Source organism: Eutrigla gurnardus, assembly GCF_963514095.1.
Source record: "Eutrigla gurnardus genome assembly, chromosome: 7".
Lineage (NCBI taxonomy): Eukaryota > Metazoa > Chordata > Actinopteri > Perciformes > Triglidae > Eutrigla > Eutrigla gurnardus.
Genome location: NC_139921.1, coordinates 16,930,974 through 16,947,410, shown reverse-complemented (window position 1 = coordinate 16,947,410; position 16,437 = coordinate 16,930,974). Strand labels below are relative to the sequence as shown.

Below are 16,437 nucleotides of genomic sequence, written 5' to 3'. Positions count from 1 at the left end.
AAAGAAAAAAAAAACTCAAGAATACAAAACTACTGTCAAAACCTAAACTATTGTCTCTTTTCGCTGCCAATCAATGTTTATATAGTTTTATAAATTCAGCGGACGTTTATAAATGCTGTTGTCGTCATGAGGCTATGAACGCAGACGTGACTGCATTTGGTCTCCTTGTGTCTGGGACTTCACAACATGTACAATTAGCAATAGTGGTAATTTCAGCCATGATGGATAAAATCTGGTTGGTTACTTCATGGAGATAAGCCCCGACTCCTCTCCGTGCATCTAGAATACTGTGACTAAACACAAATGATCTCACAAATAAAATACAGTTATCTTGCAATCAAACTCAAATATACCTATCTTCAGCTACAAGACCACGATTTCTAGGTTTCTTAGAAGCGTCGCGTTGAGGTGACATTATTTCATCTGCTCCTTTTTGCTGCTGCCACTGAGCAGTGCACACAGCAACATGACAAAGAAGCAGAACCGGATTGGTCTTCCTGTGTGCATTTGAGGTGCTGATAGGCTCACACGTAGAACCTTATAGAACCAAGGTGGTTTGACTTTGGAACTAGAACTTTTTTGTTTCCTAAACAAAACACCTCACATAATGTTACTAAGTTGTCACATGATAAGAATATGTGAATAACTCAATGATGACAAAAATGTCAGGTCGAACCTCATCATTCCAAGGTGACAAACAATTGTTTTATCACAAATTTCTGATTCCTCTTCAGACTCAGTGGCTGTAACCTCTCAGTGTGCAGCTGTGAAGGTCTGTCCTCAGTTCTCAGCTCCCAGTCCTCCAGTCTAAAAGAGCTGGACTTGAGTAACAACGACCTGCAGGATTCAGGAGTGAAGCTGCTGTCTGATGGCCTGAAGAGTCAACAATGTCACCTGGAAACTCTCAGGTCAGATTCAATTACTTTTAAACACATTTTATCCTGCAGTCAAACTCAAATATCACTTCATGTTTGGCGTGAATGCAGCATAAGAACTCACGTTCTGCAGTAAAACATGAAAAGATGGCAATAATTTTCAAGGAATACAAAGAGATTTTTTCATCACTTTTTTAAGATGTGATGTTAGTGTTGGAACTCAATTTTGACAAAACATGTCAGTTAGAATCTCATAATTCCAAGGTGACGGACAGTTGTTTGTCATTGTTTTATCACAAATTTCTCATTCCTCTTCAGACTCAGTGGCTGTAACCTCTCAGAGAGAAGCTGTGAAGATCTATCTTCAGTTCTCAGCTCCCAGTCCTCCAGTCTAAAAGAGCTGGACATGAGTAACAACGACCTGCAGGATTCAGGAGTGAAGCTGCTGTCTGATGGCCTGAAGAGTCAACACTGTCGACTGGAAACTCTCAGGTCAGATTCCACTAATTTTGAGAAGTTTACCCATTGTATGTTTACTGTCACCAAATATTCTGTATTTTGCTCTTATTCCTAAAAAGACACTTTTCCTACTAATCTGCCTACATGGCTGATGAAACACTGTAAGCAAAATCACTCAAGAAAACAAAACTCTTATTTCTCTTTTCTCTGCTGTTAGATGTTTTAATAGTTTTATAAATCCATCTGATGTTTATAAATGCTGTTGCAAACGTCAGTCTACGTTTGTGAACGTCACTCCATGAACATGTGAGCCTGAATTACAACACCAGAGTGTCTCTGCTCTCAAGGTTGAGCCAATTTTAACCAATTTTAATATGGTTGAGTGTGTTTTGTTTTATATGAAATTAACTAATATTATTGTCATGGTGGCTGAAGCAGCAGGGAGGACCCACATGCAGACTCAAATCTATGCAGATGCAATGAAGACACATTATTATTATTAATGAAAACAACCCCCCTGGTGGCCAGCAGAGAGAATGCAGCTCCAGCCTTGACTTCACTTTTCCGAACTGGAGGTTGATGCCTGATTGGAATATCAATTCCGACAACTTAACATGAAACAACCAGACATTTTGATGCTGCTAACAGTTTTAACTCAATGTTTAAAACTTGCTAACTTCTCTGGATGGCTGAGAAAAAAATGGTATTTTAATGCTAACATGTGCAAATGCATTTTTCATGACATTGGCTGTAAAAAGCTCTATAGCAAGGGTCACTAATAGGTGGAGCTTGTCCAGATCCAGACCCCGTCCTATCTGGACCCAGACTGATAACTGATAGATTAGTGAGAATTATTAAATTATGACGGAGCATTTCCATTTTACTGCTGGAGTGTAAACCGTCACTACACTGTTTCAGATGGTTGTATGCTGAATCATTTCACTTGTTTTTATTGCCACACACACACACACACACACACAGTAGAAACAGTTCACACTGAAATTCTTATTTTGCAGTTTCCCTTCACACAGTGACCTCAAATAGAAAATAGGATAGAAAGAATAAAAATACATACTAAAAACCTTCCACTCAGCCACGCTTATCCCACCCAGTAAGAAAATCAACAACAAAAAAAGAGAAAAATAACTTTTCTAATCTTAAAAGTGGACAAATGGACGTCAAGGTAAGTCTATGTACTTTCCCCAGAAGTGACAGAAGTGTGTTTGTGTCTTCAGTCTGTCAGGTTGTCTGATCACAGAGGACGGCTGTTCTTCTCTGGCCTCAGCTCTGGACTCTAACCCCTCCTATCTGAGACGGCTAGACCTGAGCTACAATCATCCAGGAGACTCAGGAGTCAAGCTCCTGTTTGCTGGAGTGAGGGGTCCAGACTGGAGACCGGACAATCTCAGGTAAGGACAGATGGACAAACATCAGACTCGACACTCGGGTGAGGACAGATGGACAACAGCTCCCACACTGTCTCTCCGTCTCTGACTGAGGTTTAATGGTGGACATGATTGGATGTGTTTTAATGTCTTCCTGCAGCGTGGACTATGGTGGAGAGCAGAGACTGAGACCTGGTCTGAGGAAGTGTGAGTATGTTTGAAGTAACTCAGCTGCACCAGATTTTAACGTGTTCATGACTGAAATACGAAGATCTTGTTTCAATCAGGATGTAGCATTTGTTTTGTCGTGGCTGTTTTTTCACGCTCAATTAAATACAAAGTCGTAAAACGCAAATTAACCGCAATTCCTGCCAGGCGGAAACTGAGGCGAATACGTAAAGTTCATGTCATTGTCATGTTTGTGCGAGTTGAAATATTTCAGAGATAAATTCATGTGACTCTGTGTGACTAAAGCCTCTCAGTTTTGAGATTGTCCTGACGTTGCTGAATCCTAAATTGAGGAAACAAATGTCTCCTGTGTCTTTGGTCCCCCAGAGCTCTACGATAGTAGCTCATATTAGTTTAGAGACCAAACCAGAGTTTAGTGTTGTTTCAAATTGTAATCATTTTAGGCCAAACTGTGAGATTTTTAGTACCAACTATGTAGTTTTGCAGCATTTTTGTTTTGTTCCTTAACCATGTTTCTTAAAACTGTTTCAAACGTCAACCGTTCGGTTCAGATAAAAACAACGTTTCCCTGGAAACGTAATAGAGAGTGTAGATTAGTTGTATGGGGACATAGTTTAGTTGGAGACAGAAATGGATGATAACCTTTGAGCTGTTTTGTGTTCTCCATCAGATGGCTGTGTTCTGGAACTGGACACAAACACAGTCAACAGAAGGCTCCAACTGTACGACAACAACATGAAGGTTGGACGTGCGACCATCGACCAGTCATATCCAGATCATCCAGACAGATTTGTCTCATGGCCTCAGCTGCTGTGTAGAGACGGTCTGACTGGTCGCTGTTACTGGGAGGTCGAGTGGGAAGGATATGCTTATATATCCGTGAGTTATCGAGGAATCGTGAGGAGAGGAGAAGACTCTGAGTTTGGAGAGAATGATCAGTCCTGGATTCTGAGTTGCACTGCTCGTGATTACTATGTCTGTCACAAAAACATAAAAACATCGTTCCTCTCCTCCTCCTCCTCCTCTGGTGTGGTAGCAGTGTATTTGGACTTTCCTGCTGGCACTTTGACCTTCTATAGTGTCTCTCCTGACAAACTGATCCACCTCCACACCTTCAACACCACATTCACAGAACCTCTTTATCCTGGGTTTGCAGTCGGGTCTGGATCAGTGTCTCTGCGTCCTCTTTAGGTCTGAAGCTGTGTTCACACCAAACGCAAAGCAGCTATTAGCTAGTCAGCTAATTTTTTTCACGTGGTGAATCCATTCAGAAAAGAAGCATTTAAAAAGTTGTTAGCTTGTCTTGTTGCAGACAGACCTAACAAGGCATAACTTATGGCAGCCATTTTACCTGGGTCCAGTTTTAAACTTGCTCTAATCTGGACCTTTGAGAGAAGAGGCTAATGTCTATTTTTCTACCGATACAACAATACGACTTTTTATTCAAGGGAAGGAATCTAAGACACTTGTCTCTGTCTAGAATTAAAATAATAATAATAAAATAGAGAAAGAAAACAAAGATATTGGTTGAATATATTCACAATTATAGCTCTAAGACAACAACACATGCTTTCAATCATGAAGATAATCTCTTAATTGTACATTAATATTGCAGATAATTATTTTATTTTGATAAATTATTTTGTATCCTTTATGTATAAATCTTAAAGTATTCAGTATTATGGTGTGTATGCAGGGAATCCAACACAAGAGAGAACCACATATCCTGCGATATATATTAATATATTAATGTCAACATAGAGTGCTTTCCTGTTTGTTTTTGACCTGTTGACCCTCAATGTGAGGTTTGGGCGTGAAAGTTGAAGAGCCCTTAATAAGTGAGTTGTTGAAGTTAGTTTTGTTTTAAAGGTTTATGTATTTTATTCTCGTCTCACAGCAACGTTACGGACATTAACTTTACGATGATAAGATAGGAAACCGCAGGAATTTAGTGTTATGCACAAAACCTAGACAGCGCATTAAGCTGGGATTTTCCAGTTATTCTAGCTAAAGTTAGCCGTGACTTGGTTTCATGAAAGCAGAGGCACATAAGTTACCACGGAGATGTATTCTGTGCAGTTAGCCTGCTCCAGACCAGGCTAACAGCCAGGCTTTATTCATTTACATTTAAGTCATTTAGCAGACGCTTTTGTCCAAAGCGACTTACGATAAGTACATTTGTCAAAAGAAGGAAGCAAAGAAACTACAACGTATCATTGCCGATAAAGCAATGATACGTTTACATTTATTCATTCTGGTGCTATCTGTTCAGTCAGCAGTCACTCCAATTGGAAACCAATGTGTTTTTTACTGTTACTCCATGTTCTTATCAATGTAATTTGCCTTATTTTTATGTAACTGCATTAAAATACCAAAGCTACATAATGCCATTCAGCCTCCTGTAATTATTTTAACATTGTGACCATTATTCTTTTCAACTGTGTTTTCAATGAAGTCAATCATAAGGGCAATATATATAGTCGTATACACGTGCTGCTTTCTTTACAATGGTGCACTCTTTTTTTTACATAATGTGATAGATGATGAAGCACTCATTCTGAGAAGGGCTTTCAGAAGGGAAAGAGTGTGTCGGATCAGGGCGGCCCCGTTGGCCTTTCTCAAAGACTACCTGCATCCAGCATGTGGTCCAGGTGGATGACTGTTAATGCAGCACACGCCCTCCTCAGTGCTGCCCTCTTCTGCTCTCATAACAGGATACCATCTCAGGCACTAGGCCCCCCTACCCACTCAGTCATGCAACGACTTTGCTTAATTTCTTACAGGAAGGATTCAGAGCTTCACACAAGAAGTCAGCAGCTCCACTGCAAGTAAAATGTCTGCGTCCCCATTGTGTTACAATAGATAAACCTGACTTCACAGTTTAATCCAGTTGATTACAAAACACCAGAAGAAGCAGTGCTCCAATCTAAATCCTCTACCTGTTGAATTGACAGTTTATCAATAAACTTTATGAAGAATGTATATGATTGTATCGCTTCAGATTACTTGCATTTAGTCAACAGTTCCCTTTTATCTTCCCATGGGCTTTGAAAGCTGCAGATGAAGCCTCTCCTAAATAAAGAATAACCTTGTTGTCTATGTTGTCTGTGTTGATTGTAATGGCTGATTGTTTTCCCATTGTTATCGGGTCGATGGGGAGACTGAGCTCTGAGAATCGACGCTATTTTTACAGGGAAACTGGCCTGAGAGTGACTTTTCATTTCTACAATATAATACAAACTATTAACTATACAGATAAATTGCCTCATTTATATAGTGCTTTTATTCAAAGCGCTTTACAACAATGCCTGACATTCACCCATTCATTCATACACACATTCACACGGCGGAGTCATCCACGCAGGGCGACTGCCAGCTCGTCAGGAGCAATTGGGGTGAAGTGTCTTGCTCAGGGACACCAGGCACTCAGCTAGGAGGAGCCGGGGATCGGACCGGTCCAGCCAACCCGCTCTACCTCCTGAGCTAAACCCAGGTCAGAAACAGAATGAATCAAAGACGGATGCAGCTATTTATTATTTCTTTTTGCAGACGGTGCCGACGTATTGCAATCACCCGTGGAATATGCCTTCGTCTCATTGATATCAGTCTAACGTAGTATAGCGCTAAGTTTAACTGGCGGTCGATCCGTGTTCGTTTGGGCTAAAAGTAAACGAGGGTGTTCCTTTCAACCACCCCAACCACCCCTCCCCTCCACCGCCCACTGTCCCTCTGCTCTCCATGTAAACTTAGGTGGACTCCGTGTAACTTGTGCTGTTACGTAATACCAAGGGCTGCGGGCGGGGAGGTGAAGCAGGGCATATAAAACCATAGATATGGTGGACGACTAATGAAAGCACTTCCTGCTTGTTTTAAACCAGTCGACCGTGGCCTGAGGTAAGCTGCGAACAGTTGATGTTAACTTGTTATGACTTGACTAATATGTCGGCTGCTTGCGTGGTTGTTCTGTGTTGTGGTTCAGGTTAGCGTTGGTCTGCCTGGGCTTCACTCCCTGTGTTGTGCACCGCTGGCTGGCTGGATGTGTTTGGAGACAACATGAAATACACAGAGGTGTCAGAAGTTGACGTGCTCAAGTAGAAGTACAGATACTTGGTGAAAGTACCGATTCTATGTATTTACTCAAGTGAAATAGCGGTATAGTACTGGCTGACATATTGGCTCAAGGTAGAACGTGGAAGAACCCCTATGAAGGTCATTTCTTCCGGCGTTTCACATTAAAAAGAAAATAAATAATCGATAATCGCCTAAAATGCACTAAAACTAAAGTAACGATCCTGTTTTGAAAATGTGAGGTGAAGAAAGTACAGCTATTAATTTTAAAATGTAGGGAGGAAAGTAAAACACTGTCAGAAACATAAATACTGTAAGTAAAGTATGGATATCTGAAAACTCTAGTACAAGTACAGGAACCAAGTATTTGTACTTCGTTACTTTCACCTCTGGTGAAATGTGCCATGGTAACTGACCTATCATCGGCTGGGTCCGATGTTATGGTCAAATAATAACGGTGTTACAACGCCACTAAACGTTACCTTTGAGCTACGTTCGCGTAGCTAACGTGAAACACTGTTAGCTGGTTATAACATTGTCTGTTTAGCTACCGGCGCTAGCCGTTACGACGGCTCAGCTGGTCTGTTAGCTGGTAGCTAACGGTAGTGCGTCCGAGCACCGAGGCCTGTGTGGAGCAAACGGGGCGTATCCAAATAAGGCCCTTATCATTTTTCAGAATATATCACGTGACAAAAGACAAACGAGCCCCCGTTTTTCTGAAAACACGTGACTGTCTGTGCTGAAATGTGATTCCTTTGCTGAAAAGGGCACGGGAAATACAAGTTGTCTACATGTTCTGAAGTGATTCTGGGGATAGTTACGTGCAGGGTTACGGTTGAATAGTCCAAAAATTAGGTCCTTTTCCTAACGCCTTTTCCTTGACCTCGGGTAGTAACGTCACGAGGTCAAGGAAGGTGGGAGGAGAAATGACGACAGGAGTGATAAGACAACTCGACCGGACTTTCACTAAGCACGTAATTATAATGCGCCCGCTAATGATTGACAGCTGAAGATCGACATCGGTGTTGACTTGAGGTAGACGGTAGAGAATCTGCAATAATGAACAACAGAAAGCGCATCGTCCGCTCCCCATGTTGGTGGTATTATAAACAACTCGTTCAGTGACTCAGCGTCAGTTCAAGCAGCTCCTTCTTCCTGTTGCTGTTACAACCAACGCTGCTCTGTAAACAGACCAACTGTGTAACAATGTGAATTTAATCATTCAGTTCATCTTAAATATGGACAGTCAGGTCACAAATATTATTTAACTTTCAAGGTTGGAACTGACATTAAAAAAGCAATCTAGGCATGTGTGTGTGTGTGTGTGTGTGGGTGTGTGTGTGTGTGTGTGTGTGTATTTATATCCTTTATTGCTAATTTCCCCTAAAATGCACTAAAACAAAAGTAACGAGCCTGTTTTGAAAATGTAAGTTGAAGAAAGTACAGATATTAGTTTTAAAATGTAGGGAGGAAAGTAAAACACTGTCAGAAACATAAATACTGAAGTAAAGTACAGATATCTGAAAACTCTACTTAAGTACAGGAACCAAGTATTTGTACTTTGTTACTTCCACCTCTGGTTAAATATGCCGTGGTAACTGACCTAAACATAAAGTTTACTATCTTTCTGGAACGGAAAACTCATATCCCTCTTCTCAGGGTTAACAAACTCAGAGTTTTAGCAAAATTTGCTTTCTGGAATACACCCAAGCTCCTCTTCTTGTCCTGAAGATGATTAATTATTAATTAATTCCGGTAATGTGGGACAGCCTAATCTCCAGTCTATTTATTTCCTAAATACTCATCAAGACAATTACTAGGATTAGCGTGGACATCATATGACTGAAATAACGTGAGTTCATGGGGTCACAGGAAGGGGCGGGGCCAATGTTAATCAGAAGCTGTCAGTGTCATCATAGGATTCTGACAATGTTAATGTCATGTCAAAAGTCATAAATATGACAGTGTTCCTAACTGTTGTCAAATCATGTTTGTGATGCATTCAAGCAACAAACTGAGTGGTTGGAAAATGTGTTTTAGTTTGTTGTTTAATTTAAATGTTTTCCAGTATATTAGTATTATTTCAGTATTATCAAATATTATTGCTAATATGGGACAGCATGCTTTGCGTCATCTGGGACAGTCATTTAAGTTCTCTAAATGCTCTCTCTCTCTCTCTCTCTCTCTCTCTCTCTCTCTCTCTCTCTCTCTCTCTCTCTCTCTCTCTATAATTGAGTTTTTTTAAACTTAATACAAGTGTCTCAGATTAACTAATCAATATAATGTTGAACAAAGCAAACTGATTAATGAACATTAACTATTGATAATCTGGTCAAACGTATTTCTTAAATTGTATTTATTGTATCAGGATGCAGCAGCAGAGACCAGACTCCCCTGGACCTGGACCTGGACCTAGACCTGGACCTGGACCTGGATCCAACTGTGTGTCAATAAATAATGTCTATGGGACTATTAACTTTGAAGCTGAACAATCTGCTGATGGAAGGTAAGAATTTAAACTATACTCTCCTTCAAGGATGCCCCTTTAACAACGACTAAGAGTCCACCAGCCCTAAATCCTGCAAGATACTTTTTAACTGGGATTAAACTACAAAATAATACATAAACAATCAAACTTTAAAGAGAAAGAAAAGTTACGTCAGTGAGACCGGTTTGGTTCAAACAGGTAGAGGAATCAGGAAGGGGTATGATGTCAAAGTCCAGTAACAGGTAAGAAGGGAGAAACAGACGCAGGTACTAGATCAGGCCAACATTCAGGTTTATATGGGAAGCAAATGTGTTACATCCTCAGATTAATCCAGGAGATGAGAGGCATATCAAAATAAAAACTAACGTATCGTCAAACAAGGAATTGAAATGAATAAGCTGTTCAAACAGAAAGTGAACTTCGGTGGGAAACAAAGCCGGTACACCTACACAAACAACGGACAATGTTAAAGGTAAACCAGAAACCAAATTGCCACCAACCACCCTCCTTTCAACAAAGGAGTAAATATAACTGCACACTACAATAATTCTTGCTGTTTGTCAATCACCCAGTACCAACACTGTAATCTGGCACACTGCTGCTGCCCAGTCTACAGCTCTCCTCCAGACGTTGTATGCTTGCTTTATTTGGGAGTGGATTCAGGTGTGTTTCACACAGAGGTTGGGAGGGCGGAACCTGGAGAGTGAGAGGAGCGAAGAAAACACAAGCACACATACAGCACTAGGGCTGTAACTAAACGTGTGCATTGAACATTAAGGGGATCGGAAAAATGAACTGATCCACGGGCCGATCCAGTTTTTTTTTCTCCGTAGCAGCACATCCTATCATTCGTCAGCAGCACATATGTCACATGCTGGAAGAATTTAGTTAACTGTTAAGCAACATGGAGCGAGCCAAAGAGTCGCCTGTGTGTAGATATATTGATATTTCCATTTGAATGCACAATTATTATTTTTTTAAATAACAAATAAATAAGAATTTAATACATTACATCCATGTTATTTTGTCTTAGTTAGGAAAGTAATGTTTTTAGATACACGAAGCTCAGTCATCGGTTTGGTTGCATCCCTAGCTATACAACAAGCTTCTTTGTCTTTAATCATCACTCAAGAGGCAGTTCAAGGCAAGCAAGCAGCAATATTCTGGAGATAGAAAATCTGTCAAGTATGTGTTAGAAAGACATACACAAGGACCAAGAGGAGCTAAACCCCAAAATCACTGTTTTAAAAATCAGAAATCCAATTTAACTGGTATTTAGTTGTTGGTGGTTTGAGGTCCAGATCTTGTCATTTAACTGCAAAGTATTTCAATTCTACATATTGTGTTATAAATATCTGTAATGACTGCCCTCTACTTGACTATTCTACAACATCTCAGAGTACTCCCCTGGTTATACTCTTGTTAAAATCCAAATTTAAAATTGATAATTTTCGACAGTGGGTATACACAATGTTAGCTCCATGATGACCGCTAACTAAATCTGAGCTACACTTTGGTCTCAATCCCTAGTTTTAAGTCTTCTTCAATCCAGCATGATGTTCATTTAGTAAATGATGGTCCATTTAGAGTCAAATAGACCATAAAGTAAAGAATCCTTTAGGGGAGGGGCTACCTGGTGATTGACAGGTCGCTACCATGCTACCAATGCAGTTAGCCACTAAGATTACTTTAACACTTAGCTGTAAAGTTGACCTTGAATTATGAAGCTAACTTTGTTAGCAGCTTCACATCATTATCCAGATGGATCCACATCCAGTAAGGTTTGCCGCCTGTCACTCCAAAAATTCTGAGATGTCGACGGCCAAAATGCCGAACCCGAGGCTTCAAAACCGTAGTCCACAAACCATAGTAGTCCACTTCTGATATACAGATATATAGTTGTGGTTTAGTTATTGTTCAAACTTCTTTCTCCACAGAGATCGGCAGAATTCAGAGCATCAAAAACACCTGGACTCCATCTTTAAGGTGTGTACATGTACAAGCACACCTTTCACTATTAATGACATCAACTACAGATGCCATGCTTAACAGATTCTAGCAGTCTCCGTGCTGCTCAGACTGACAAATGAAGCCTATGTTGTGTTCTTTAGATTTCATGTTCAGTTTATCCTTCTGTTCCAGCTGCTGGAGAAGACCATCATCACTTTTGTGAAGAATGAGCTGAAGAATATGCAGAAGGTTTTGAGTCCAGATTCCCCAGAGTGCTTGAAGAGTGAGGACGAGGAGTTGTTGGAGGATGAAGAGCTGAGGAGGAGCAGCAGAGAGGCGTTTCAGAAGATCACACTGCACTTCCTGAGGAGAATGAAGGAGGAGGAGCTGGCTGACCGTCTGCAGAGCAGTAAGAGGATTTTAACAGATTTAACATGGTGAAAAGTAGAGAAGGATTCAACATGGAAGAACTCCATATTTCCAAACTCTTAATAGGCTGGTCTGGTTGTTACATGTTCATTTGTCAGAATCGATATTAGACTCAAGTTCTACAGAATTCAGGCAGGACCACGACAGTTTCAGAGAAACAGGACAAGCTGCTGTCCTGTTTCCCAGTGACTGTTTATTGGTGACTTTCAGCTGGAGTATCTAAAATTTAGATTCTAAATGGTTGGTAGATGAAAAACAAAGATGCATTTCAAATAGGCTTTTACCAGGACACCTGCATGTTTTGTTGGTGTTTTCAATGGCAGCGTCTCAGCTTGGAGGATGCGGTTTAGCCTACCAGGATATTTACAAATCCCAACGGTACTATTTTCACAACCGTCATCATTACCGTCTCTTTCTATGATGCTGTATTGTGTTGTGTTGTAGTGACCAGCAGATGCCTCAAGAGGTCAGACTCAGTGGCTGCAGTCGAAAAGTATTTTTCTCATAACGGAATAAATTACTCTGAAGTGTCAGCCATGATGAGAGCTGGTGTAATCCTCTAATGTTAAGAAAAGGTTAAGAAAAGTCCGGTCAGGTTCTCTGAGCACCGTGTAGGGATTTCCCTGAATCCTGATAGATTCTCCTTCTCACCTTCTCAAGAATTGAAGTGATACAAGAGGCACTTTCTTTCTTCTCTGGCGCTCCACTGATTCACTGAGCTTTGCAGCTGAATTTCAAAAGGCTGTATCCTATCCTTTGTGTTGTAAATGTCTTTTATTTTATTTTATTTTATGTTTGCTTCATCAGGCGCACCTGATTGATTTTGTCTCCAATAGTTAGGATTTAATCATTAAAGAAGCTCACGAAGTCACTACTACTGAGGACTATATTTTAGACTATAGACTAAAGTTCTGTAGAATCCACTAACTGTGGTCATTTGTTGTTTATTCAGGAACCGTTGGGGCAGCGCATCAACGTAAACTCAAGTCTAACCTCAAGAAGAAGTCCCAGTGTTTGTTTGAGGACATCACTCAAGCAGGAAACCCATTTCTGAATCAGGTCTATACGGAGCTCCACGTCACAGAGGGAGGGACTGCAGAGGTCAATGACAAACATGAGGTCAGACAGATTGAAACAGCATCCAGGAAACCAGCCAGACGAGAAACAACAATCAGAAAAGAAGACATCTTTAAAGGGATACCTGGAAGGGATGAACCAATCAGAACAGTGATGACAAAGGGAGTGGCTGGCATCGGGAAAACAGTGTTAACACAGAAGTTCACTCTGGACTGGGCTGAAGACAAAGCCAACAAGGACATTCAGTTCATATTTCCATTCACTTTCAGAGAGCTGAACCTGCTGAAAGAGAAGAAGTTCAGCTTGGTGGAACTCGTTCATCACTTCTTCACTGAAACCAAAGGAATCTGCAGGTTTGAAGAGTTCCAGGTTGCGTTCATCTTTGACGGTCTGGACGAGTGTCGACTTCCTCTGGACTTCCACAACAACAAGATCCTGACTGATGTTACAGAGTCCGCCTTGGTGGATGTGCTGCTGACAAACCTCATCAGGGGGAAACTGCTTCCCTCTGCTCGCCTCTGGATCACCACAAGACCTGCAGCAGCCAATCAGATCCCTCCTGAGTGTGTTGACATGGTGACAGAGGTCAGAGGGTTCACCGACCCACAGAAAGAGGAGTACTTCAGGAAGAGGTTCATGGATGTGGAGCAGGCCAACAAGATCATCGCCCACATCAAGACATCACGAAGCCTCCACATCATGTGCCACATCCCGGTCTTCTGCTGGATCACTGACACAGTTCTGGAGGATGTGTTGAAGACCAGGGAGGGAGAAGAACTGCCAAAGACCCTGACCGAGATGTACATCCATTTCCTGGTGGTTCAGTCCAAACTGAAGAACGTCAAGAATGATGGAGGAGCTGAGTCGGATCCACACTGGAGTCCAGATATGATTGAGTCTCTGGGAAAACTGGCTTTTGAGCAGCTGCAGAAAGGCAACATGATCTTCTATGAATCCGACCTGACAGAGTGTGGCATGAATATCAGAGAAGCGTCAGTGTACTCAGGAGTGTTCACACAGATACCCCAGGACCAGGTGTTCTGCTTCGTTCATCTGAGTGTTCAGGAGTTTCTGGCTGCTCTTCATGTCCATCTGATCTTCATCAACTCTGGTGTCAATCTGATGGCAGAAGAACACACAACCTCTGGGTGGTCTGAAGTCTCCAGAGACAAACCTAAACTAACACATCTGCACCAGAGAGCTGTGGACAAGGCCTTACAGAGTCCAAAGGGGCACCTGGACTTGTTCCTCCGCTTCCTTATGGGTCTTTCCCTCGAGACCAATCAGAAACACCTACAAGGTCTGATCACACAGACAGGAAGTAGCTCACAGACCAATCAGGAAACAGTCCAGTACATCCAGAAGAAGCTTGATGAGAATCTGTCTCCAGAGAGAAGCATCAATCTGTTCCACTGTCTGAATGAACTGAATGATTGTTCTCTGGTGGAGGAAATAGAACAGTCCCTGAAATCAGGACATCTCTCCCCCGATAAACTGTCTCCTGCTCAGTGGTCAGCTCTGGTCTTCATCTTACTGTCGTCAGAAGAATGTCTGGACGTGTTTGACCTGAAGGAATACTGTGCTTCAAAGGAGGCTCTTCCGAGGCTGCTGCCGGTGGTCCAAGCCTCCAACAAAGCTGTGTAAATGTATTTTTTTCATTCAGCAAACAACAAAACAAACCACCTTGGAATTACAAGGTTCTATGTGCATTCTGACCAATTTGATTAGTTTCCCAACTGCAAAAGATATTAATGGAACTAGTATTTTAAATAAATAATAGGGAAACTCTAAATTTATCCTAAATATACTATGTAATATCAAAAATTCTAAAAAAAAAATATTTATTTTTTTGTTCTGGGAGATGCGTCAAATGCAAATAGGACCTGCTAAACCCACTTCTGCTCACACAAGGCATTTACATTTATTTCATGTTTAAGGATGAATCATCTTTTTTCCTAATTAAAAAGTTATCATTTCTGGTTAAGCTTAAAGGTCAATGAATGAAATGTTTTTGTTGCTTGCTTCCAAATATTAGCCTGACAGCTAGCCAACTCATATTTGGTTTGGTTTGACTTTGGAAATAGAACATCTTTCCTAAATAAAAAACCTCACATAATGTTACTTACTAAAGTTGTCACAGAATAAGAATATGTGAATAACTCAATTTTGACAAAAATGAATCCATAATTCCAAGGTGACGGAACAGTTGTATGACATTGTTTTTGTCCTAAACTCCTCTTCAGACTCAGTGGCTGTAACCTCTCAGAGAGAAGCTGTGAAGATCTATCCTCAGTTCTCAGCTCCCAGTCCTCCAGTCTAAAAGAGCTGGACATGAGTAACAACGACCTGGGGGATTCAGGAGTGAAGCTGATGTCTGATGGCCTGAAGAGTCCACACTGTCGACTGGAAACTCTCAGGTCAGATTCAACTACTTTGAGAAGTGTACCCATTAAGCTTTCAATGACTACGCTTACATGCACCAAATATATTTAAAAGCATTTTTCTACTAATCTGTTTACATGGCTGATGTAACACTAGGCGTTTTTACACAGAGATTTGCACCATTTATAATTAAAGTTTTTTTTACAAAAGCATCCCGGCTTTGCAGAACCTGAGAGGGTTTGGCGTAACACGACATGGTTGGCGGTAGTGTTATTTATCGTGTCAGTGTTGGAAATACGATTATTTCGAACACCAAAACAACAATGGAAGGTGAACCAAGAGTTGAGTTATTTTGCTAGTCGTGCAAATTTACACATCTCTTCAAGCGCAAGTGAAGTTGCCGTGCATCATTTACAACATGTTGATCATACAATGGCGGCTTTGCACAAGCAAAATGTCACTCGCATTCACACTGAGGTCGACTCTCCTCGTTTCTCCTCTGAGACGACCTTCATTGCTGCCCAGAAGAGTGACCACTCTGAGGGTGTGGAATAAAGGAGGCATAATCCCTCAATGAAAAGGCAGTGTAAAAGGGGCTACTGTTTCTGCTGACTTGCCAGCAAAAGAAAAAAATCACTAAAGAAATCAAAACTCTTCTCAAAACCAAACTTCTTGTTTTTCTTTTCACTGCAGTTCCATGTTTAAATATTAGGGCTGTCAAAATGAATGGGGGGGGGGGGAGGGGGGGTGATTAATTGGCATAATTAATGCATTCAGTTTTTTAACACATAAACACTGTTGGCTCTCTGGATAGGAAGTTTGAGTACAGAAACAAAAATCAATAATAAAAAACAATTAATAAACACGCAGCCTCATGAAACTACTAAGATACAACCGACACCACTGCAGCAATGTGACGTTTACCTATCACTATTGAGCCTAATATGCCAGCTGCAGCAATAACCTGATGAACAAACATGTTAAATTTCTCAGCAGACAGACAGTCTAGTGAGTCTCCACAACATCATGTGTGTCTGCTGCTAGAATCTGTCAGGGTTTCACCATTGTAAAACCATTATGTTACCAAGTTGTCACAGAATAACAATATGGGAATAACTCAATTATGACAAACATG

General features: G+C 41.0%; 1 protein-coding gene across 10 annotated transcripts in view; it reads left to right on the top strand.

Moving 5' to 3' along the window:
* LOC311016561 (uncharacterized protein) overlaps positions 1-16,437 on the top strand; it is a 35,238-nt gene that overhangs the window by 13,200 nt on the left and 5,601 nt on the right. For 3 of the 10 annotated variants that reach the window (XM_084014320.1, XM_084014323.1, XM_084014318.1), the window contains exons 13-15: positions 735-908; positions 1,194-1,367; positions 15,164-15,337. In XM_084014320.1, the coding sequence (XP_083870446.1) occupies positions 735-908; positions 1,194-1,367; positions 15,164-15,337 (522 nt within the window). Of the gene's footprint in view, positions 1-734; positions 909-1,193; positions 1,368-2,569; positions 2,744-2,879; positions 2,927-3,578; positions 4,111-9,344; positions 9,483-11,401; positions 11,451-11,606; positions 11,824-12,795; positions 14,561-15,163; positions 15,338-16,437 lie in introns of those variants that run through there. The other 7 variants (XM_084014324.1, XM_084014321.1, XM_084014325.1 and 4 more) reach the window with 5 other exon arrangements.